General features: G+C 39.1%; 1 protein-coding gene across 12 annotated transcripts in view; it reads right to left on the reverse strand.

Moving 5' to 3' along the window:
* WNK1 (WNK lysine deficient protein kinase 1) overlaps positions 1 to 22,550 on the reverse strand; it is a 152,299-nt gene that overhangs the window by 3,092 nt on the left and 126,657 nt on the right. For 11 of the 12 annotated variants that reach the window (XM_041736570.1, XM_041736563.1, XM_041736562.1 and 8 more), the window contains 13 exons: positions 22,364 to 22,480; positions 21,876 to 22,049; positions 21,398 to 21,455; positions 21,140 to 21,262; positions 18,935 to 20,382; positions 17,745 to 17,828; positions 15,811 to 15,894; positions 15,115 to 15,175; positions 12,091 to 12,164; positions 9,803 to 10,464; positions 8,960 to 9,162; positions 6,800 to 6,994; positions 279 to 466 (listed from right to left, as the gene is read on the reverse strand). In XM_041736570.1, coding sequence (XP_041592504.1) covers positions 279 to 466; positions 6,800 to 6,994; positions 8,960 to 9,162; positions 9,803 to 10,464; positions 12,091 to 12,164; positions 15,115 to 15,175; positions 15,811 to 15,894; positions 17,745 to 17,828; positions 18,935 to 20,382; positions 21,140 to 21,262; positions 21,398 to 21,455; positions 21,876 to 22,049; positions 22,364 to 22,480 — 3,471 coding nt within the window. The remainder of the gene's footprint in view (positions 1 to 278; positions 467 to 6,799; positions 6,995 to 8,959; positions 9,163 to 9,802; positions 10,465 to 12,090; positions 12,165 to 15,114; positions 15,176 to 15,810; positions 15,895 to 17,744; positions 17,829 to 18,934; positions 20,383 to 21,139; positions 21,263 to 21,397; positions 21,456 to 21,875; positions 22,050 to 22,363; positions 22,481 to 22,550) is intronic. The other variant, XM_041736564.1, reaches the window with a different exon arrangement.

A 22,550-nucleotide genomic window follows, 5' to 3' on the forward strand; every position in this document is an offset into this window, starting at 1 on the left:
TATAGTGAAACCCGAACCATACCTTTTTAAAATATGTGTATGCAATTAAGGGTGGTGAAAGAAAAGGGGAGAAAAAAAAAAACGAGTTGACACCTAGGGATTCAAAAACAGAGTAACTGGATGATTTTGTTTTTTCTAAAAGTGTTTAAATTTATTAGCTACAGAAGGCTATGGCATGAAATGCTAAGCACTAGCTAGGCAGTTGATATCACCTCTGATTCAGATGTGTGCTAAGTGATACTCTGCTGGTCAGCAAATGACAAAAAGGGAAGACTTGCCTCATAATTCATGTGTCCTTTGCTTCCTCTTCTGCCTGAGAGATTCATGGCATCTCGGGCCCAATTGTCTACCAACTTGTGTAGGTCATCTGTGAATGTGCCCTTCCTACTGGATGTCATGGCAGGAGGCTGAGCTGGGGCAGCTTGGCTGTTCACTGTTCCCCCGACAGTGTTTGTGCTGCTGGTCCCTAAAATTAGAGTAAGCAACAGAATACAACCATTAAAAGGAGTTTGGGTTAGAACTTCAGGAAGAGGGAAAACTTCACAGGATGACAAATGGCAAGCCACTGAATGAGGAGAGGATAAGCTGAGAAGGCATGCAAGAAGGGAAGGTCCCATAGGTTTGTTTAGCCATGTTTGGGCAGGGCAGGGTAATGAAAACAGATTCTCTTTAGGAGCTGCGGATGAGGCTAAATAACTCCGGATAATGGTAGGGCACAAAGGGGAGGGACCTCTTTCAGCCCATTCACATGGTATCAGTACTGAAACTTACTTTCAGTACCCTATTCCCAGCATCATGTTGATGAAGGAGGTGCATTAAGGTTATTGAGGCTCTAGACTGCTGCAGAATGCAGGGTAAAAGAGGATTTCTAGAGCCCCGAGGCAGGATTAAAAGTAGGAGTTAAAGGGATACAAAGGTAGATGCTTGGCCCAGAAAAGATGAGGTTCTGAAACCATGTGGATATTGTGCCACAGTCTTTAGCCATTCTTTAACAGAAAGAGGTGACAGGAGAGATAGCATGCTCTGTTCAAAACCTTTTTCACCTGGACCCATATACACAAATTTGTAAACATAAACTTGGGAGGAATGGAAGCTTCAACCTCTCCCAATTGCCTATGAGTTAAGAACCAAGATTACTCCTGAGGAAGGTTCTCTGTCGTATGCCTGAATCACTCAACTCCAGGAAGACATGGTTTTCCTGAAGATGACCTCAGTTTCAACTGGTTCGTGGATTCTCACTAACACATCCCTCACCCCCCAAAGAGCAAGCACTTGCATGTGGAAGCAACAGGAACATTCAGCTGAGGTAGGAGAGCAAAAGGAAGGAGGAAGCTTTGAGGTTATGATGAAGGAATTCTATTTCTATGGTTTGATGAGAAAGGAAGAAGGGGTCTGTGTCCTGCCTGATTTCGGCTCTGCTGGAGGGCACACTGAAGATTATTCGAAGAGGCAAGTTTTAGGGAAGAGGGAAAGAAAAGTCATGATCTTGTTTTCTTCCCTCACCCCCCACTTTCTTACCAGATCTCACATTTGCTGCAGAATAAATAAAAGCTTCTAAGATAAGTTGTCAGCCACTAGGCCTTCAGATATCTAAGTAATGCTCAGGGGCTAAATAAATGCATACATATTCCTGCTTTCCAGGTCCAAGCGGCACCAGAGCATAGCAGCATGCCCAAAGCAACTCTGCCATTTAAAAGCCCTTTATAATCCATTGCTGGTCTCAAGTCAAGTTTAAACCCCACCGCCCTGGGAATGGCACACACAAGCATGTCTGTAGTAGAGTGAGCTAATTCTGAGGTGAAGCTGCAGAGTGAGGAAGGTCACATGCTTCTTACCCTCAAGGCAAGACATGGATCTACTACAGTGTATATTTAGCTCACTTTTTATGCCCACTGGAACCACGAGGGGTAGCTATTGCACATACAGCGTAAAGGAAGAGTAAGTTCCCCTAAGGTATGGGAAACCCAAGTGGAAAAGGATAAGAGCACAGGAAACAGCCTTCCTCGAAAAGCAAGAGAGACAGTGGTGGGGGAAGTACAGAGCAGGAAGCGCAAGCAATGAGTGTGGCAGTCATGATAGTGATAAAATCCAGAGAGCAAGCATATCACATGCATGAGGACTATTTTCCTGTTTGAATAATAATTGCTTGGTAAGCTTGATGATGAGTGAGACAATCAAAATGAAAACCGGAAACAATCACATGTGAGCAGAACTGTCAAAAGCCAAATACAAGAAGCTCGGTAGAGGCGAACACTGCTTATTCACAAAGAGCTCATGCTGGGAGTCACATCTCTCTAGTCTCCTGCTAGTCGCCTCTGATGCTGTGAGGCTCCTTTACAACCACATTTCATTTTTCATTTTAATCTGTCTTACACTCTACTGGATTCTCAAGTAGGGTTTATACACCCAAGGTGGCAGGGGTCAATCACATAGTTAACCTTCTTACTCTGGCTTCTGCAAACAGACTTTCCCATTAAAGAAGGAAACAAACACACTCCTCTCTGACTGGAAATTAACGCCTGGAAAAAGGTGACTTGACTATGAAAGCTAGGAGAACGGATGGCACGTTTAGTCCACCTTACTAGTAAATGGTTTAAGAACACTGCTTGTAAATGCAGATATTTCTGAGACTGCTGCTTGCCTTCCAGAGAGTTATACTGAATAATCTTGAAACCTTTCTGAGTTCTGCTGCAAAGCTCTAAGAGGCAGTGTTTTACTACCTCAAATCCATTTTTAAATTTTCTCCTGGCATAAGACATTTCCCTGACCCCACACCACCAGATCCTAGCCACAATACCTTACTCTGAGTCATACGTAGCTCATTGCCCAGTATCGCAAATACGTGTGTTTTCTGATTGGCCCTGTAGGGGGCCTGTTGGGCAGTGGAACTATCTGCACATTAAGAAGCAACCAGTCTAAGAACCCAAACTCTAGTAAGTAGTGTTTCTCTCTTCACCAACCTAGCAGACATCTCCCACTATGACGTGCATATATGGACTTTTCTACATTTTGATCAGTGCTGATCTCCCAGCAGGTAGAACAGTGGCCGGCACGTATCTGTTGACTAAAGAACTCTCCCCAAGGAGCCAGGCATCCCCAATCTCTCTATATATATCATGGGCATTATCAATCCATAATTGTCACAAAGCCAGGCTCACAGGGGGTCATCTTGTGAGAGAAGACTATGAGGTGATTTCTTAATCTGCCAGTAGTCAGCAATTAAGCATGTTGAAAAGTATCTTAGATAAGGGTGCAGAATTAGACAGATGGAAGTCGGGAATGAGGACGTTGTGAAGCTTCAGGGTTCCAAGAACTCATGGATAACAGGCTTTGCAATCAAGGACCAAAAGTAAGAGAAAGAAAAGATAATTACTACAGAGCTGGTTGCAAGGACAGACTTTTTTCACCATCTTCCCTGAAGCACAAAGAGAGAGCAACATGTTAAAGATAAAGAAACATCAGTGTAAAATACTTAGAATCTCCAAACAGCACACAAAGTCCCAGCAAGAGAAAGCAGAATGCGAGACAGACTGGTGGTACCCGGGAGCCGCTGCCACAGGTAAAGTTCTATGGGACATAGATCTTACTGGCTGTTAGCCTTCACATGGTTGTCTGATGGCTGACAGCTGAGCTTCCACATCCAATCTTTGTATCTAAGAGTGCTTGGCACTGAGGTTCTGGGATGGGGGAGGAACTCCAACACAGTCTCTCAGGTCTTACTGCTTGAATTTCAAATACTCAAGCAGTCTTTCCACTGACCCCGTCCCACTTTCTATTTCTCCTGCTGGGTTGTTAAAAAGCACTTAATTAAATGCATTAGTAATTCTACTCCAGTAGACTGACAGGACCACTATTACAGTTTTGAGTATATTTAAATTGGCTAATATATTTCCAAATCCTAGATATACACACTAATCCCTTCCCCTCCAGAAAAATCCTTAAAAGTATGTGGAAAATAAGCAACTTTTAAACATAAATAAAGCATTAAGCCAAGCCGTGCTTCCAAACTGGAATCTATTTTGAGAGCACAGAATAACGCATCCAAAACTAGAAAGACCCCACGCCTGTTACGTATGTTTTCTCTTCCATATTTGCTTTAAATCTGCCTCTTGCAATTTGTTCACCAAGGCTTAAAAGATGTATAATCAAGTGCCTTCAACAGATGTAAGGCTTCTCTTTTTAGACCCAAAAGGAAGTAAGATTTAGTATCTCTAACATTTGATGTTACAAGTGTGCCACCACCTACCTTTAAGAGTATGTGAGAATTTAATTAATTAATTAATCTGAAGTGTAGCTCTCACGTTACGCTTCACAAAAAAGCCTTGGTTCTCTTTCTTCCCTCTCAGACATTTCAGGCTATATGATATAGGCCTGACATGTTATATACCACTTTACAACACTTGTCTCCTACGTGTCTTTTCACTTTGCCAGCTGGACATAGAAATTAAATGCTTATTTAAGTGTCAAGGTGGTAATAACATATCTGGTCCAGCCTGGTCTAACCTGTAAAGTTATCAATCTCAGTACCCAAAACCACACATGCTTTGGAAAACTGCCACACTGGATAACACCGTCCACCTCTCTTGTTTAAAAGTCCTGGGCTGGTGATATGTGAGGCCCAAGAACCTCTGGACCATACTCAGAAACAATGATGACTTTTGCACATGCATTTAAAAAGCACTTCAATAACCACATCAGAAGTTTGAGGCCTTAACAAAGAAGGTCTTTAACCAAACTCTAACAGGTTTTCTACCTGAGCCTTATTTTTGTTTTTTTAATTTTTTATTTCAATATACATTTATTGACCATCTACTATGTGGCAGGCAGGCACTGGCTAATTAGAAGGAAATGATGTGTGCTTCCCAATGCTGCCCGTGTCTGTGCACACCACCTTACTTGATTTGTACAAGAGCCCTAGGAGATAGGCATCATCTTCATTTCACATATGGGAAAGACAGGCTGGGGAAGTTGGGTGATCTGCCATTGTACCTTACTTTTAAGAAGAGAGCAGAGAAATCCTAGATATTATGTTAAAAAAGACCATTTTCATTGGCAAGTGCTGGGCTTTGGTCCTTAAAAAAATTAATGCTTAATCAGAGTAACTATACTGCAACCCTTTTTGAACTACCGATTTTATGGAGTTAGAGGGTGAGGGGGGAAGTGAAAGGATCCAATGAAGAGACTCTAACATCATTTCAACTGATAGGCTTAACTGAGAAGAAAAATAATTTCAATCTACTCTGAAAAAGAATAAAAAATAGGGTGTAATTCTCCCCTGCTGCCAGGATCAAAGTACATCAGTGGTCAAGACGCTCTCTGTCACTTCTAATGCCAGAGACAAGGGGGGCGTACATGACTATGGACTTCAGTCTTCATTTATTCCAAATGGCCCAGCAGTCTCTATAGCATAGCCATCTTTTCTACTCTCTGTCACGGATCTATGAAGAAGCACTTCTACCAGAAAATTATTTTGAAGTTTATGGAAACCTAATTATTATCTCTATATTTTTTATCATAATTAACAAAGAGACCCAAACTTCTGAGGTTAATAGTTCAGCCAAGCCACTGAGTAGATGATATACAAAGAGACAATGAAAATGGACTGCATGAAACATCAGATCCAAGCAGCAGAAAAACAAGGACAAGGAAGGAGTAAAGGTGTTACACACAAAGAGCCAAGCAGGGCGTACTCAGAAATCGGGTCCTCCTGCCACCAGGTTTGAATGTCACCTGCTCAGATGCACAGTTAAACTTCGCACAGCCTGTGAGAGGGGAAAAACAGGGAAGAACAGAGAGAGAAGAGACAGAACACAACTACAAGATGTTAGAAACTTGAGGCCGGAGTGGTGAAATGCGCTAAGATGGCACACAGAAGAACAAGTTTCCAGGAAAAGGTTAGATATCTAGGCCAGGAAATAGGTCTCAATTCCCACCCTCTGCCAAATGCTGAAGCTCTTCCCAGTGGGAATAATGCCAGCTAGCTTGCGGTCCTAGTGAACAAGTACACTCCTCTTATGAAGAGACAGTCTCATCTTTATTTTGTTAAAATTATTTTTATTTTATTATTTTTTAAAGATTTTATTTGTTTATTCAGGAGGGACACGAGAGAGAGAGAGAGAGAGAGAGAGAGAGAGAGAGAGAGAGAGAGAGAGAGGCAGAGAGAGAAGCAGGCTCCATGCAGGTAGCCTGACGTGGGACTCGATCCCGGGTCTCCAGGGTCACACCCTGGGCTGAAGGTGGCACTATAACCGCTGAGCCACCCATGCTGCCCTGATCTCATCTTTAATTTCCGTGATATTGTGGCAAAAGCACCTATGCGAGTTACCTGTAACTTCTCTTATACTTGTACGGCTATTTATCTTAGTATGCTACTCCCATACTTAAAAGTTTAAAAAATCTGCACTGGCTAAGCAAATGTATTAGCTCTTCAGAAACTGCTACAACTCCTTCAATTTTGGTTCAGGAAATTTCAGTCTAGTATTAAAGCATATGTTCCAATCCCAAATGAGTTATTAATTTGATTAAAGTCCTCACGTAAGTCACAAATGCAACTTTTTGCTGTAATCCTTTGAAAAAGGCAATTTCATCTGATAGAAGCAATGAACTCACCTAATCTAATCATTGCCCAACTGCCCCTTCCAGCTCAGAATCTGTAGGTATACAACAGATAGGTTGTGTTCTGGCCAGCTGGTTTTCCAACTGACCTTAACAACAGGTTACTCTTCAGGCTTTTGTGGCAGGTATGATAGCTTCTCCGTTTTAATGTTTTTAGAAGATGATGGTTGCTTTGATTGCCTACCTTGACCTGGAGCAGAAAGGCTTGGGACTGAAATGGCACCATCACTGGTAAAGGCTGAGTAGAGGTTGTCACTGGAGGGAGATGGCTTAAGGGGCTGTAACAGCTGATTTGGCCCAGTCTCAGGGATGTTGCCAGGAGGGTGGAGGGTCTGCTGAGTGTGCAAAACTGAAGCAGCACTCTGACCAGACAGGTTACCTGTCAAAAGATAAAGCGGCATGAAGAAACATGTACAGCTTTCCCAACACCCTAAATGGCACTATTCTTATTCCTATAATGTGTCCCATTAAGTGACTAATCACAGGTCAGAAGCTATAACTGATGAAAGAACAAAAAGCCTCCCTCATGGGAGGGGAAGTGAGAGAATCAACAGGCAATAGGGCCAGAGATAGCTTTAGATATCCGAGATGGTACCCAAGTGTCATCTGGATGGAACATGAAGAGGGTATGACCGAATTCCACAATTGCTTTCCTAAATCCTATTATAAAACACTGAGTCAGAGCACAACATCAATAGGCTTGATGGGCAGTCTTTGCTTAGTCTTTATTCTTAGCATGTGTCAGATCAAGTAAAAAGTGGTGTCAAGGGATCCCTGGGTGGCGCAGCGGTTTGGCGCCTGCCTTTGGCCCAGGGCGCGATCCTGGAGACCCGGGATCGAATCCCACATCGGGCTCCTGGTGCGTGGAGCCTGCTTCTCCCTCTGCCTGTGTCTCTGCCTCTCTCTCTCTCTGTATGACTATCATAAGTAAATAAATAAATAAAATTAAAAAAAAAAAAGTGGTGTCAAAATAGACACAAGTGACTACAGAGTAATGCAAATTTAAAATTTGTGGCAGGTGGCTTTTAGTTTCTAATCAATTGTCTTTAAATTGACAAACGTGTCTGTTTCCTACTAACTGGTGGAATAGAAGGCCACTCAAAAAGTCAAAATTGGGGTAAGGATCTAAATTAGCTGATATCCCTTATAATCATAATCACATTTCCACTACTGAATTGGTTCTAATATGCTAGAGAAAAAGTCTGGGTTTCTGAAAGCTTCCAGAGAATGGAAAGCTGCTATGAAATTTGAACTGTTTTCCAACATATTTATATTAGATCTGGAGAGCAAATATGGGTACAAGCTTATTTCAGTTTTTTTTTTTTAACTTTTCAACTATTTTTTTTTTTAAGATTTTATTTATTCATGAGAGATACAGAAGAGAGAGAGAGGCAGAGACAGAGGCAGAGGGAGAAGCAGGCTCCATGCAGGGAGCCCGATATAGGACTCGATCCCAAGACCCGAGGATCATGCCCTGAGCCAAAGGCAGATGCTCAACCCCTGAGCTACCCAGGTGTCCCTACTTTTCAACTAATTATCTGTTAACATCACAATTTCACCAAAGGGTAAAAATTCTATCACAATTAAAATAGACAAACTATAGTTCATTATAAGATATTGTGATTTAACTATTTTTTTTTATTACAACCACAAACAAGTTTTTTTCTTTCTTTCTTTCTTTTTTTTTTTTTAAAGATTTTACTTATTTATTCATAGAGACGGGGGTGGGGGGGCAGAGGCACAGGCAGAGGGAGAAGCAGGCTCCATGCAGGGAGCCCGATGTGGGACTCGATTCAGGGTCCCCAGGATCAAACCCCGGGCTGCAGGCGGCACTAAACCGCTGCGCCACCGGGGCTCCCTGTTTTTTTATTTCAATACAGAAATAAAAACTTGAATCAAGAAAATTACTATCTGTGACATATATGAAATTTACATTCCTCCTAGCTGCAATTATGAATAATTCATGCATTGAAAAGAAAAATCTACCTGAACTTTACTAAAATAGAGTACTGTTGCTTATGAGTTTGGTGAAATGTGAATTATATGAGTAACCAGGCATTGCTACATTGTTTATCCTTTAGAACAACTGTAAGTGGCTACCAGTAGAGAGTCATATGGATCACAATGGAATAAGGCATTGTACTCACCCAGTCTACTTTCATAGACTCAACAAAAGAGATACTATAAACATAGGGAGTAGAAAAGTCAAGGAAGCAAGAATATTAGGAAAGTCAAACTCCTTTGAAATTTAACAAAAACAACAAATGTTCATATGTTACATATAGAGTTGGAGACAGAAAAAGAAATGGGACAGCCAAAGCTGACCTGGACCATGGCTTTTTACCTGAAAGCTGGGGACTTTTATTCCCCAAGGAACTGCTGCGACTAGACTTGCTGCCTTTGCTTTTAGTGGGTCGCCTTCTTCTCCCTGAAAGGGGGGCAGCTGGGGGGATAATGACAGCAGGGGGAACCTTTCCCAGTTTGGTATACAAAGATTCAATTTCATGCTTCTGGCGACTCTGCAGGTCTTGAATCTCTTTAAGATGTCTATGAAAGATAACCAAACATAATTCAAAAACATTATCAACATTTTTGTTCAAATGAGATTTAATAACATATTCTTTAACCTCCATTCAAGTATTTACTCATTTATTTTTCCCCCAATATACTTAACCCAATTTCTACTATCTTGAAATTCTAGTTTGTCATCTCGTATTGTTGGCCTCCATTACCCAAGCCAAATTCCAATCAGCTCCTAACCAACAACAGATAGTTGATGATGTGTTAGGAGAAAAGGTTTCCTGACTTTTGAGACTACACACAGAAGTACTGAATTTGCTACTCTGATCCAGTTTATCAACTATGATCTATAAAACCTGCCCACATAATCTACATCCCAGTGCCATTACTGGATTCATTTGGTAGACTAGTAAGTAGATTAATAATGATAAAGAGTACTATTAACAAAAACAACCATATAATAACAAAAGGTAAAGAAGTAGAAATGCTATGGGTCCTTATAAGAGACCTAATGAGAACATTCAGATAACTAGCTTTTGCTTACCACTCTCTCTTGAAAAGAAATGAGGTATAAGCATTTTGCTTGAAAAAACACTAATCTAGGCACCAGTAGCTAGGTCTTAATACAGTTCTGCCATTATTCTTTCATAGAAGAAAATAGACTTACTTTTCTCGTAGTCTTCGCAGCTCTAATTTTAAATCTTCATCTTCAATATCTGACTCATTGTCACTACTCATGTAAGAGGAGTTGAATGAATTACTAAGGCTTTGACTTAGATTCTGGATAGGCAGGCTCTTTGAGCTCAGCTGATGGGGGGAGTGTGGACTACCTGAACCATCATCCACATCCCTGCTCAGGAAGGCAGCCTCCAGGTCAGAAGATGGTCCGTTCAGATGTGAAGGCTCTGACAGTTCAGGCTTTTCTTTCTTTGGTATCACAGCTGGAAGAACACCTTGTTCCAAATCCATAAAAGGAGGAGACGCTATTGGTCCCTCTTTCTTTGCCTCAATGAGCTTGTCTTCAGTTCTTGACACAGAGAAACGACCTACTTTGTTTGCTGTAGTTGTCACCTGAAAACGTCCAACCTTGGTAGGCTGCCCAGTTTCTGACTTTGCTTCTGAGGCAGGAGTTTTGTGGGCACTATCTGGCATATCTGATGAGATGCCAGGGATGGTTACCCCATTAGGCTCTGTCTTCACCAGGGTACTTTCTGGACTACTACTTGATAGCACTGAGGACTCTGAAGTGCTGGATTCAAAATGAACAGACTTTCCATCTTCTAACTTATTTTTACACTCCTTTTGAACATCATCCATTGCAACTGAAACCTGACAGAAAGAAACCAAAGTGAGGTTAAAAAACAAAGTCCCCAATAATCAATTTTTAAAATGGACCCCCCTCAAAAAATTGAGGGGGGCCTGGCTGGCTCAGTCAGTAGAGCGTGTGACTATTGATCTCAGGATTGTGAGTTTGAGCTCCACACTGGATGTAGAGATTACTAACAAAATCTTTTTAAAAAGTGCATTACTTTGTTTCCCAGTGAATAGGCTGAGTATGTCTTTACTTAAGTCCCTCTATTTCCACTGTGAAAATAAATGGAATACCATTATAGAGAACAATATATCTGTACTGAGATGTACACATTAGATATATAGATTCTCAGTGGCTGGCAAAGCTTACTAAGTAAATAATTGCTTTCATATCTCATGTTATACACAGGACTTAGATTTATGTCTTTGTGGAAATATAATTAACAAGGAATGGAATCTTTTTTTTTTTAAAGATTTTATTTATTTATTCATGAGAGACACACACAGAGAGAGGCAGAGACACAGGCAGAGGGAGAAGCAGGCTCCATGCAGGGAGCCCGACATGGGACTCGATCCCCGGTCTCCAGGATCATGCACTGGGCTGAAGGCGGCGCTAAACCGCTGAGCCACCCGGGCTGCCCTAAGGAATGGAATCTTGAAGGTTGCTTGTGAATATAAAAACTACAAAGATTAAATCCAGGAAATGTTAAATGCCAGCTAAGCTTCAAGAATCAACACAACTAAATGGGACTATGAGGATCCACATCCTTATTCTAATTTGCCCATGTGTTATAAACTCAGCCCAGCTATAAACTCTCAGAACCTCAGTTTACAAACATCACCTACCAACCCCAACTCCCAGTGGTATCCTGAGAATAACTGGAAAGCAATTCTAAAAAGCACTAAAAAAAGAAAGAAAGAAAAAGAAAAATTCACTTGTTAGATCAGCTGGGAAAATATAATGATATGGTATCACACTTGATGCTCAGTAAGTAGTTTCACTTCAGAAATTAATCCTAAAAAATTATCCTAAACACGCAAAGTATTTGTACATACAAAATGTTTCCTGTTACTTTACTATGTTGGAAAAATTAGAAACAATGTAATGACTAACAATAGGAGAATGAGTTAGGTAAATAAAAAAGATGGGGCAAGGGAGCCACAAAATATCATTCAAAGAAGCAGCAGGGTCAACTGTAGATACACCCATGGCATAGAAAAATCAATGGAAGGGAACACAACCCTATAAAGTAATCCTGGATGGGGAAGGGAGGTGGTGGGGATGGGCAGATAGTTCATTGTTTCTCTACTAAGTATTCTATATTTTCTTTGAGATGTGTTATTATTATTTTTTAAAGTTTACTTATCTACTTATTTTTAGTAATTTCTTTGTCCAAAGTGGGGCTCGAACTCATGACCCCAAGACTAAGGCACATGCTCTTCCAACTGAGCCAGCCAGGCACCGTAGCATGTACTTTTTTTTTTTTTGCATGTATTATTTTTAAGAGGGGAAAATGACAAAGAGCTATAAAAAAGAAATATATCATTAAATTGGCAATTACGTCCCAAAGGTAAGTAATAATTTTATTATATACCTATTCACCCCAAAGAGGAATTCACGGCAAGGAAAAGTGGTTGTCTTACCTGAAATCTTCCCATCTTAAAAACACCAGTTCCTGAAGTAGTTGCTAGGACAGGACCTTCTGTGATCTGAGAAACTGAAGTAAGTACATGGAGGAGAAAAAGAACTTAAATTACCATTTCTGTTTAGCTAGCTTCTTTTCCCTTTGGCCAGAAATACAGCAAAATAAAACTATGTGTCAGGTGAGGAAAATTGTTCAAGGCAGGGAAAATTTCCTTACCTCCTCTTCCCCTTAAGTTTTGTCCAACAACGGAAAAGTTATTATTTACTTTCCTACTAGATATCTCTAGTCTGAAAAATTATATTGTTTGTGAAACACTGTCAAAATCTGAAAATTAACCCTTTACTTTTCCTTATACCCATGTACAGCTGTTACGGTATTATTTGGAGGAATAAAACAGCTTCACAGCTTAACTACAACATAAAAGAGATACTACAAAAACTATGGTTAACAGGCAGTAAGAATTCAATTACTCATTCTTTAACTCAAAGATAGCTATAAATAAATGAAAAGAAAGGATGAGATTTTACCAAGGACATTAAAGACCCATTTTTTTGTTTTTTTAAAGATTCTATTCATTTGACAGAAAGAGAGAGAGAGAGAGAGAGAGAGAGAGAGAGAGAGAATGCACCCCTGCATGTGCAGGGGGAGCTGAAGGCAGAGGGAGAAGCAGGCTCCGTGAGGAGCAGGGAGCCTGATGCAGAGCTTTGATCCCAGGATCATGACCTGAGCCAAAGGTAGACCTTCAACTGACTTGAGTCACCCAGGGGCCCTAAAGACCCATTTTAAAATGAAAATCAACTATGATAAATTGGTTTAGGCAATACTTAGGCAAAATCCTAAAACAGCAAGTACAGGTATCAGAATTACTGTTAAGTAGTTTTGAGCAAATTTAAAGCCACCTAGGTCCCCCTCTCTAGGGACAATCATTTGTTTGAAGTTTTTTTTTCTGGAGATAATGTAGACCTATACCAGCATTTTCTTTATTTTGCAAAACTAATAAGTTGTGTTTTATATATACATATATATGTATACATATAATATATATGTATATATATGAAACACTGGTTTTGATTTTTTTAAAGATTTTATTTATTTGAGATAGAGTGTGAGCGAGCGAGCGAGCACAAGCAGGGGGAGGGGCAGAGGGAGAGGGAGAAGCAGGCTCTCCACAGAGCAGGGAGCCCGATGTAGGGCTTGATCCCAGGACCCCAGGATCATGCCCTGAGCTGAAGGCAGGTGCCCAACTGAGCCACCCAGGTGTCCCTGATTTTGATATTTTAACCATATATCTTAGAGAACATTCCATATCGATGTCTCATTCTTTTTAATGGCTGCACAGTATTTTATGTTTGTCTGTACACTATATGTATGCAAAGGTAATGTAATTTAAGCAGACTTCTGCTGATGGACATTCAAGTTTTTTAGAACTGGCTATTATAAAAGTGCTCTAAATATTTTCTTACAGATCTGTGGAATAAATACCTAAGAGTGGACATGCTAAACCATACCCATTTAAAACTCTGATAGATATTACTAAATCGATCTCCAAGGAGGTTGTATCTAATCACCAGTGGCTATTAAACTTCTGAATTTACCAGTAAGAGGTAAGAAATGTTATCACTTAGTAGTCTTTTTTGTGATATGAATACACCCCTCTAACCCAGTTTTTTATTATCTTTGGCGCTACAGTAGGAGATTCGAGTAATGGTGACAGACTATATGGCCCGCAAAGCCTGAAATGTATACTTTCCGGCCTTTTACAGAAAGTTTGTTGACCCTGCTTTCTACAGAAAAAGAAGAAAAGGATTCCTTTTATGTTTTGTTACAGTACTATTTTTAGTATCATTTTCTATCTTTGGGCCATTTGGAATTTATTTTGGTTGAGGTTGGTGATCTATCTTTGCTTTTCTCCAGATGGCTGTCTAGTTGTCACAAAGCATTTACTGAAATATCCCAGCATTTTCTTACTGATTTGCAAGCCCATCTTTTTCATATTCTACATTCTCTTATAGTTTGTCCATTTCTAGACTTTCCTGGTCTGTTCCACTAATTTTCAAGTCACTCCTTTAAGAGAGAGCTTTGAAGTAAAATTTAGAATTTAATGAAGAGAGAGAAAAAGCTGAGCATTCCAGGTAATCTTATTAATAGTTACACAGGGGAAACTATATCTATGTAGGTGGTAGTGAGGAGAATGGATAAACTATAAAGAGGAAAAGTATTAAGCAAGTGCTCTAACAAAATCACGTTGAATAAGTACAGCTCACATTGAATTATATCCACATTTGAACCTAAATGGTTCTAAGGGAAAAGCTAACAGAAAATAAACGCTTTAAATTTCCTAGCTTTTGGGGGACTAGTGATGTGGTGAAAAGAGAGATTCACAACAAAACTTTAGAAAAGAAGTACTTAATGTGAATTTATGACCACATGCATGCTCATAAAAGTTCTCATTGTTGGTATGGATTATTTTTACAAAATTAAGTTGGAAATATACCTTTCTCAGGAGACTATATGTATGATCATGCCAATTCTTTTTTTTTTTTTAACACAATTCTAAAGACTCTAGAAATAGATAAAAATGTTTTTAAACTGATTAAAATCTTATATTTGTATTTCTACCATTCATGCTATTCAAGATTATCTAGTGTCACAAAATCCAAGAAGTTAAGGTAAAATTTTTTGTAAGTATGCCTGAATTTCCTTACCTCTTTTAGTCAACTATCTGACCCAGCTAATAACAAAGGGTCTTATTCTGAGAATCGACCCTTTGCATGCCCCTCTTGCAAAAAAACAAAACAAAAAACCCAAAACAACAAACAAAACATAAAAGATTTATTAATTTGCTAATATGACATGTTCTAGATACTAGTATTGATGCTCCTCAATCATGAAATACATAAAAATGTTCCTTAGAACGGTCTCAAATACACCTACATTCTTAAGAAAGTCTTTCAAATGGTAACCTCTATATCGATTATGGAGAGGACTGGAAATGATAACATAAAAGAAGGATGCTTCTCACCATCCTTCTGAGGCTGTGCTCCTGCTTCTGTGACTGCTGTTGGAGCCACCACGGACACAGGCTGCAAAACACATACGCAAAGATACCACAAAATCTTTAGCTTCAGTTACTTTTAAAGTTTTGCCATGCTGCCTTCTCTCTTTTGCCCTTATAATGGCCAAATAAATGCAGTATATACATATGTGAAGAAACACTTATGTCCACAAGAGTTTTCTATTTTTTTCAGCATAAAAATAAGTCTGATGTAAAAAAGATTTTTAAAAGGAAGAAATTCTGAGCTGTTTCTATATTGCTTTCTTTACTTTCCTCATGGGATACTTGGATATTCATAGAAAAATAGTTTTAATCAGAACACTATTGTGTGACAAACTTAAAAGAAGTTAAAACTTTTAAAGTATAGCTTCCTCCAAAGCATAAATGCAAATCCATAGGATTAATCTATGGTATAATTCTATGGTAAAACAAGAAAAGTATCTTTCAAAACAATAAAAATAATCTTCTCCACAGTTACACCAAGAGGTCAGTTGTTAATCTTACATTATTCATGTGCCTTATTTCTGCTTGCTGGGACAAGCAAAGATTGAATTAATACTTTTAACTCTGTAGGTGTTAAACATATTAATAGGTTACAGTATGCTCTGAGAATATGATATATTAGAATTATGGAAAGACATCATCAAGATTTTCAAAACTTACACCAATTGTAGATGTCACCGCAACAGTCTCTGGACTAAGTGTTCTTCTCAACTGAGCATCAAGATCTTCCAGAGGTTGCTGGGACTGAACGAAAATAAGTACAATAAGGAGAGGTCTTTGGCATAGTCAGAGCCACTATATATAGCTAATCTATACAGAATACTGTTTGGTGCTTTAGGTTAACACAACATAACATCTATTCACTGAGTATAAAACTCAATATACTAAATTTACATTGCCTGAATGATTTCTGTCAATTTCCCAAACCTTGGAGAAATTTAGTTACATTAATGTTTTTATAGTTTTGAAGTCTTCTTACCTTCTATGTTTGATGTTACTTGAAGTGATAGAAAAGTTTCTATTTGTCCTCTCTTTAAAAAATTCTGTCCTCTGTTCTCTCTTTAAAACATTCTGATAACTGTATCAAGATCTATCAGTAGATTATTGTATCACATGTTCCCTCTTTTCCTTTTTAGTTTAGGTCCGTCTGACAACTTGACCTTATGAATTGCATTAATACATCCTGTCACTATCAAGGGATATTACTTTTTTCTTTAGGTCTTAATAATCTATACTTCTTATACTCTACAGATGACAGCAAGAAGGAACTGGAGGTTTGGACATTCCATCCTGTTAACCAGGTCTTAACTATCATCCACCCCAAGGCCATAACTTTTTACCTTTGAAACAGACCATAATTCCATATCTATCTTAGCTTCTGTCAACCTGTTCTTCTGCAGCCTTCATTTATACTTCTCCTTCTATATGCAGGCATTATCCACTTACCCTCACCATCAACCACCCCTGTCTTATTTGCTGTTTCTCATCTCATTTGCACCCTCTCAAAAGTCTGAATGGATTGTTTTTAATGAGAAGATAGGGGTAAAACCCCTAATTTACAGAGTTTCACAATGAATTTTTTCCAAAATTTAGTGGCTGATGGAGTTCCTTTTGGAATTATTACTTTACTCTAGCAAGTTCTTAAAGTTATGTTCTTCTGTACACCTGAGATTAAAGAAGTAGGGACAAGTTTAGACTTCTCAAGTTAGAAATTTATATTTTCCTTAGACACAATTTTAAAATAAAGCACACAACTGTAAAATCAAATCTAATCATGATTTAGTTTCATTGTTTACTGCTTTGTCTCAGGGCAGAAGCTTTTTTACAGTTATAATGAATTCATAATAAGTACTTTCCTTATGGGAATTCAATTAAATGTGTGGAGTGGTGGGGTATGGTGGGAAAGGGAAATGATAATTTAAATATTGCAGGCAGTTTTACCCTCTGGTCACAACTGATAGTGACATAGGAAATTAACATTCATGTCACTGGTCTGAGCTGTGTGGGTTTTCTATTGAAGGATATAATACATATTTGTTCATGAAGCATGACCATCCATACATAAACCAATTACTTTTATTAGGTGATCAGTGAAAGAAATGTCAAATATTCAAAAAAACACTGGTTGACTGAACTCACAGAAAAGGGGCATTATCAGTTTTCAGTGTGGTATCTTTTCCTAAGGAACTTTCAAAGTTAATTTTGATTACTTATTTTTACTTCCACAATTGTTTAGAACCTAGTTCTCATTCCTTAGATGTAATTTTACTCTACAAAACTCTGAATGATAGGAGTTATATTTGTCCAGTAATAGGTAAACTTTGCTAATTTCTTCCTTCATAAAATATGAAAAAGTATTAATATTAAATGTTTTCTAGATGACTTGAAGTAATAATAAAAACAAAAGAACTATGAAGCTTCTTACTTTAAGTAGGGCCTGGATAATTAGCTACACTGTTTTAATAGAAAGTTGTTACTAAGTCAAAACCAAAGAGGAGCCAGAAGCCAAGATCATGCAATGGAGAATTTAAATAAGTAAGCTTTGTGAAAGAAAAGTAAGGGTACAAAAAGACATCTGCCAAGTCTTAGGGCACCTGAGTTAGTGAAGGTCCTGGAAAAGGTGGCAGCTGCTCGCTGGGTGGAGTACCAGCTGGAAGTTCAGTACCCACTGGCAGCACCTGAGACAATGAAGGGAAATTCAAGTCCATGAGACACTGAGAGTACAGAATGCATACTGGAGAGCAAATCAACTAATTCCAATGTAGAAATATAAGAGTAAAATATATAAGTAAGACATGCTGTCACCTGGCTTATATTCTGGTATCTATCTTAAATAAAGGACATTATAACCATGATACTATTATAGGGGTTACTACTACATGGCAATAGAATAAATAGTAAAATTTAGTAAAAGGTTTTTCCCTAGGGAAAACAGAATCAAAGGCTGTCTGGACAGGAGAGGCCAAGTCCAGATATTCTTGAGCCACTGTTTTAGTAATCATTAGACTTTTCTGAGGAAACAGTATAGTTCAGAAATAACCAAGGGTCGGTCTGAGAACAAAAGTCACCAGAAATCTAGTACTATTAAGCAATTTGTACAAAGCCTCTACTGTTACCCTACTATAAAAAAAAAATTTGCGATCAATGGCAAAGCAGAAAAGATGAGTGAAGCACAGAATACAGTAGGAAAAACACAGCCTTGTTATTTAGAGAAGATTTCAGAGACTAAAGATGGCAGAATGAGAGGAAATCCACCATTGCAGAATTAGAAAACACATTTTAGTTATTTTATTCCTAGGATTAGATTCTTTCTTCCTCTTTACAAAATTCATCACCAACTTTCAGTTTTATAAACCTCAAATTTTACATCTTGGAATCTAAGCAAATCAGAAAATTTGCTTCATCCTCACTGAAACAAAGGCTGTTATCTGCTATATTACTATGTATAATTGCTAGCAGAGGCATTTAGCTTCCTTTTAGGATAAAGATTTCTTTAGCTGGTACCAATTATTAAGAAATGTCTATTTTACCTATCATACAACCTTAGAAAATCATGTAGTATAATCCTGCTATATTTCAAAAGAAAAAAGTATCTTGTGTTCAATATACATATATCCTAAAGTCATTTTCAATTTATTTAATAAATACAGAATGCTACTATATGCCAGGGTATCTTTATAACTGCATTTCTAATTTGCAAAGCTGAGCTAAAAAAAGTGCTCTTATGGGAGGGGGGGGGGAGAATGATCATATTTATCAAATTATTTTAAAACAAGAATCTTACTGGAGCTTTAGTCAAAGGTGGCTTTGATGGAGCAGTTCCAGCTTTCACTCCTGATGTAGTGCTGACTGGGGCTGACACATAGCTGACTGGGGTAGAAACCTGCCCAGGCGTGACCACTGGTATAACTGACAAACCAGATGTTCCTAATTGCAAACTGGTTGGTGGTAAGCATGTACTCGTAGTAGATGTCATGAGCTTGCTTGGTGCAATAGCAGTGGTTGGGATACCTGGCGTGACAGTGGTCTCTACTACCAGTGAAGTCTCTAGTGAGACCGATGTATGTTGGGCTCCAGATGAGCTTGGTTCACTAAAGAGAGACCGCAGCTTTTCCTCTAGAGTCTTTATGTCATCAATTCCAGGAGCTTTGGGCTGTAAGTCAGCATCTATTTCAGGACAGTGAGTGTGGGGCTGGTTGGGAAGTAAAGCTGGTTGAGGCTGACTATGAATTAGTGTCTGCTGCACAGCAGGCACACTGGCAACAGGTTGTACCAAGGGTGGGATACTAAGTACTTGGGGCAATAAAGGTGTAGAAGTAGGTCCTGCTGTTTGAGGAAGGGCAGGAATAGAAGCCATAGCTGATGGGGTAACCAAAGGATGCACCCCACCAGGCTGAGAAATAGAACTAGATAATCCTGCTCCAGGGGAGGAAGATGATGCAGACAGGGACAAAGCCAATCCAGTTGTACTGCTATGAGATGTTTTATCTAGTGAGTGTGCACTAACCACCACTGTTTCAGCTAGAGTTGGAGCAGAGGTGCTGCTGCTAAGCTGAAGAGATGGCTGTGAAGCTATGCTTGGTAACGGAGTGATGGCAGGAACGGATGTTAATGTGGCTGCCCCAGTAGTACTGCCTGCTGCCTGCTGTGATAGTACAGGTGGAGGCTTAGCACCTGGGACAGCAACACTGCCCACTGCAGAGGCTAAAGTTGTTGAAACTGGTATAGAAGGCAAAGTTCCTATGCTAGAAACAGTGCTCCCAGATGTGGGAGCTTGAACTGGCTGGGATGTTGCTGATATTGAGACAACTGTAGGTACTGTGATGCTTGAAACCATAGTGGAAAATATTGGTGATTCAGATATGGGTGGTACAGGGAGACCACTTGAAGGCATTACACTTGTGCAGGTGGGAACTCCACCAACCCCTGTTTCAGTGGGCACTGGAATCTCAGATTGAATTACTGATGTGGAAATGTCATTTAGAGGGCTGCTAGTTGCAGGGACTGATACTGAAGGTGTGGCTACTGCTGTGGTTGGGACTCCAGCAACGCTACTCATGGAAGGAGGAACAACTGGAAATGTTGGTCCTGTATGACTGAAGTTAGGAGGTGCTGTGCTGGGCCCTTCTGTCATCTGTGCATGTCTAAGTTCAGAAAAGGCTTGCTGTAGGCTAAGGGATGAAGCAGAGTGAGACAAGTTCATTCCAGCGCTGTGAGAAGTAGAGGCAGCAACTGTAAAGGAAAATACAAAATTCAGAATCAGTTCATTTTATTTTATTTTATTGTAAAAGATTTTATTTATTTATTCATGAGACACACAGAAAGAGAGAGAGGCAGAGACATAGGCAGAGGGAGAAGCAGGCTCCATGCAGGAAGCCCAATGTGGGACTCGATCCCAGGACTCTGGGATCATGCTCTCAGCCAAAGGCAAATGCTCAACCACTGAGCCACCCAGGAATCTCAAGAATCAGTCCATTTTAAAAGGGTCGATTCAAAACAGTCCTAACAATCTATTTTTGGATTACCAATATTGCCACGTACCAACAAGGTTTAAAACTTCTCCTAAGGAAATGACAGGATCTAAAGCAGCAAAGTAAAAGAGCTGTTTGATCAAAATAAGTTAGCTTCTATGAGTATTTATTTCTAGGGGCAAAAAAAAATTAATAGAAAGGAAAAAAGGGAAAAAAAAGTCACCACAAAACACCTACAATAGTCCTAAATAGAGAAACGAACACATACTATTGTAGGTATACAGTATCTATTACACAGGCTGCATCTAGTGCAGGTGTCTTTTCTGCCTCTTATCTTTTAGTCCCCTATTCATCATCTATTTCCCTCCCCCAGTATTTATCTATTGATTATAATCTCAACTTTCTACTCTTCTTTACTGTCTATGTCATTATTTGAACTATTATTTGATAACCAGCCTTCCAATATAGCAGAGATGCTGTAAGATTAATAGAAGTTTGTGGTAGAAGCAATTTCTTACCTGTATCTGGTATTTCACTAGTGAAAACTTTTGATTCTCGTAATCGACTTTCTGGCACAGGACTCACTATAAACCGCCTTCCAGCAGAATGAACAACTTGAGTTAAAGAACTGGTAGGAATGCCTGGTAAAAAAGAAACAAACCACTTAATTGTGTTACTTATATACTGTCACCAATATGAAGTTTCAAGATTTCATTATTAGTATTCAACTTCTTAGGTCAAAGGTAAAAGGAAACATGGAAAGAAAAGAAATTCACCTATTTGCTGTGGCATGGAAGACGCAGGAACTGGTTGTTTGAATTCTCCTTCCAATTTCTACAACAAACAAAAGTGATCAAATTCATTCTCAACCACAATCTTTATCACTGAGCACAGCAAAAGGTCATGTGCAAAGAGAACTTAAATGTTTGATAATCTTTTTTTTTTTTTTTTTTTTTTTAAATTTTATTTATTTATGATAGGCACACAGTGAGAGAGAGAGAAGCAGAGACATAGGCAGAGGGAGAAGCAGGCTCCATGCACCGGGAGCCCGACATGGGATTCGATCCCGGGTCTCCAGGATCGCGCCCCGGGCCAAAGGCAGGCGCCAAACCGCTGCGCCACCCAGGGATCCCAAATGTTTGATAATCTTAATCAGAGATGTAATGTGGTATCACTGAACATTTTGCATGGCAGATTTAACACCACAGCAATATTTCAAGTAAACAAACTTCTCTATGGGGATGATGATCTTACTTGAGAACCGGTAAAGCCATAGTCATCCTTTCCCTGCAGACTCTCCAATCCCTGGTCACCCTCTGGTTCCACACTGACATCCTCACTGAGCATTTCATCAGCTTTTTCAATAATTTCTCGTACTTGATCCACAAAGGACTCTCTCTCCATTGCTAGAATAAAGTCATTGTTCACCTGTAAAAGAAATGTGATGTCAGTCTGATTAGTAGAGTGTTACTCATGTTTTAAGTTATTCCAATTACCACTTGTTCATGACTTTTGTCTGACAAATCTGCATATTACCTGTATCATTATTTGATATGTAAATTAGTTCTTCAATACCCAGAATTGGACATGTCCTAGACAAAATATCTCTAAGTCACAGGTAATTCATATTGAAATAAACACATAACTCTCAAAATAGATTACAAAATGCTGCACATTTTCGTAGGGCAGTGGATACTGAAAAAGTACTAAAGCAAAATCTGGAACTCCAAATGCACACATACCATAATTGTTGCTATCTCCTCAGGATTGTCACCATCTAAATCAAATTTGAATGTAACCATTTTCCGATTATGAGTCTCTAGTTGACATTCTACTACTCGGTCTCCTTTATTTGAAACCTAAAAAGAAAAAAAAAAAAGGAACTTAATATTGCAGAAGCCATATTCAGCACTGTTACTGAATTTGAGA

This window comes from Vulpes lagopus, chromosome 21, assembly GCF_018345385.1.
Source record: "Vulpes lagopus strain Blue_001 chromosome 21, ASM1834538v1, whole genome shotgun sequence".
Taxonomy (NCBI): domain Eukaryota; kingdom Metazoa; phylum Chordata; class Mammalia; order Carnivora; family Canidae; genus Vulpes; species Vulpes lagopus.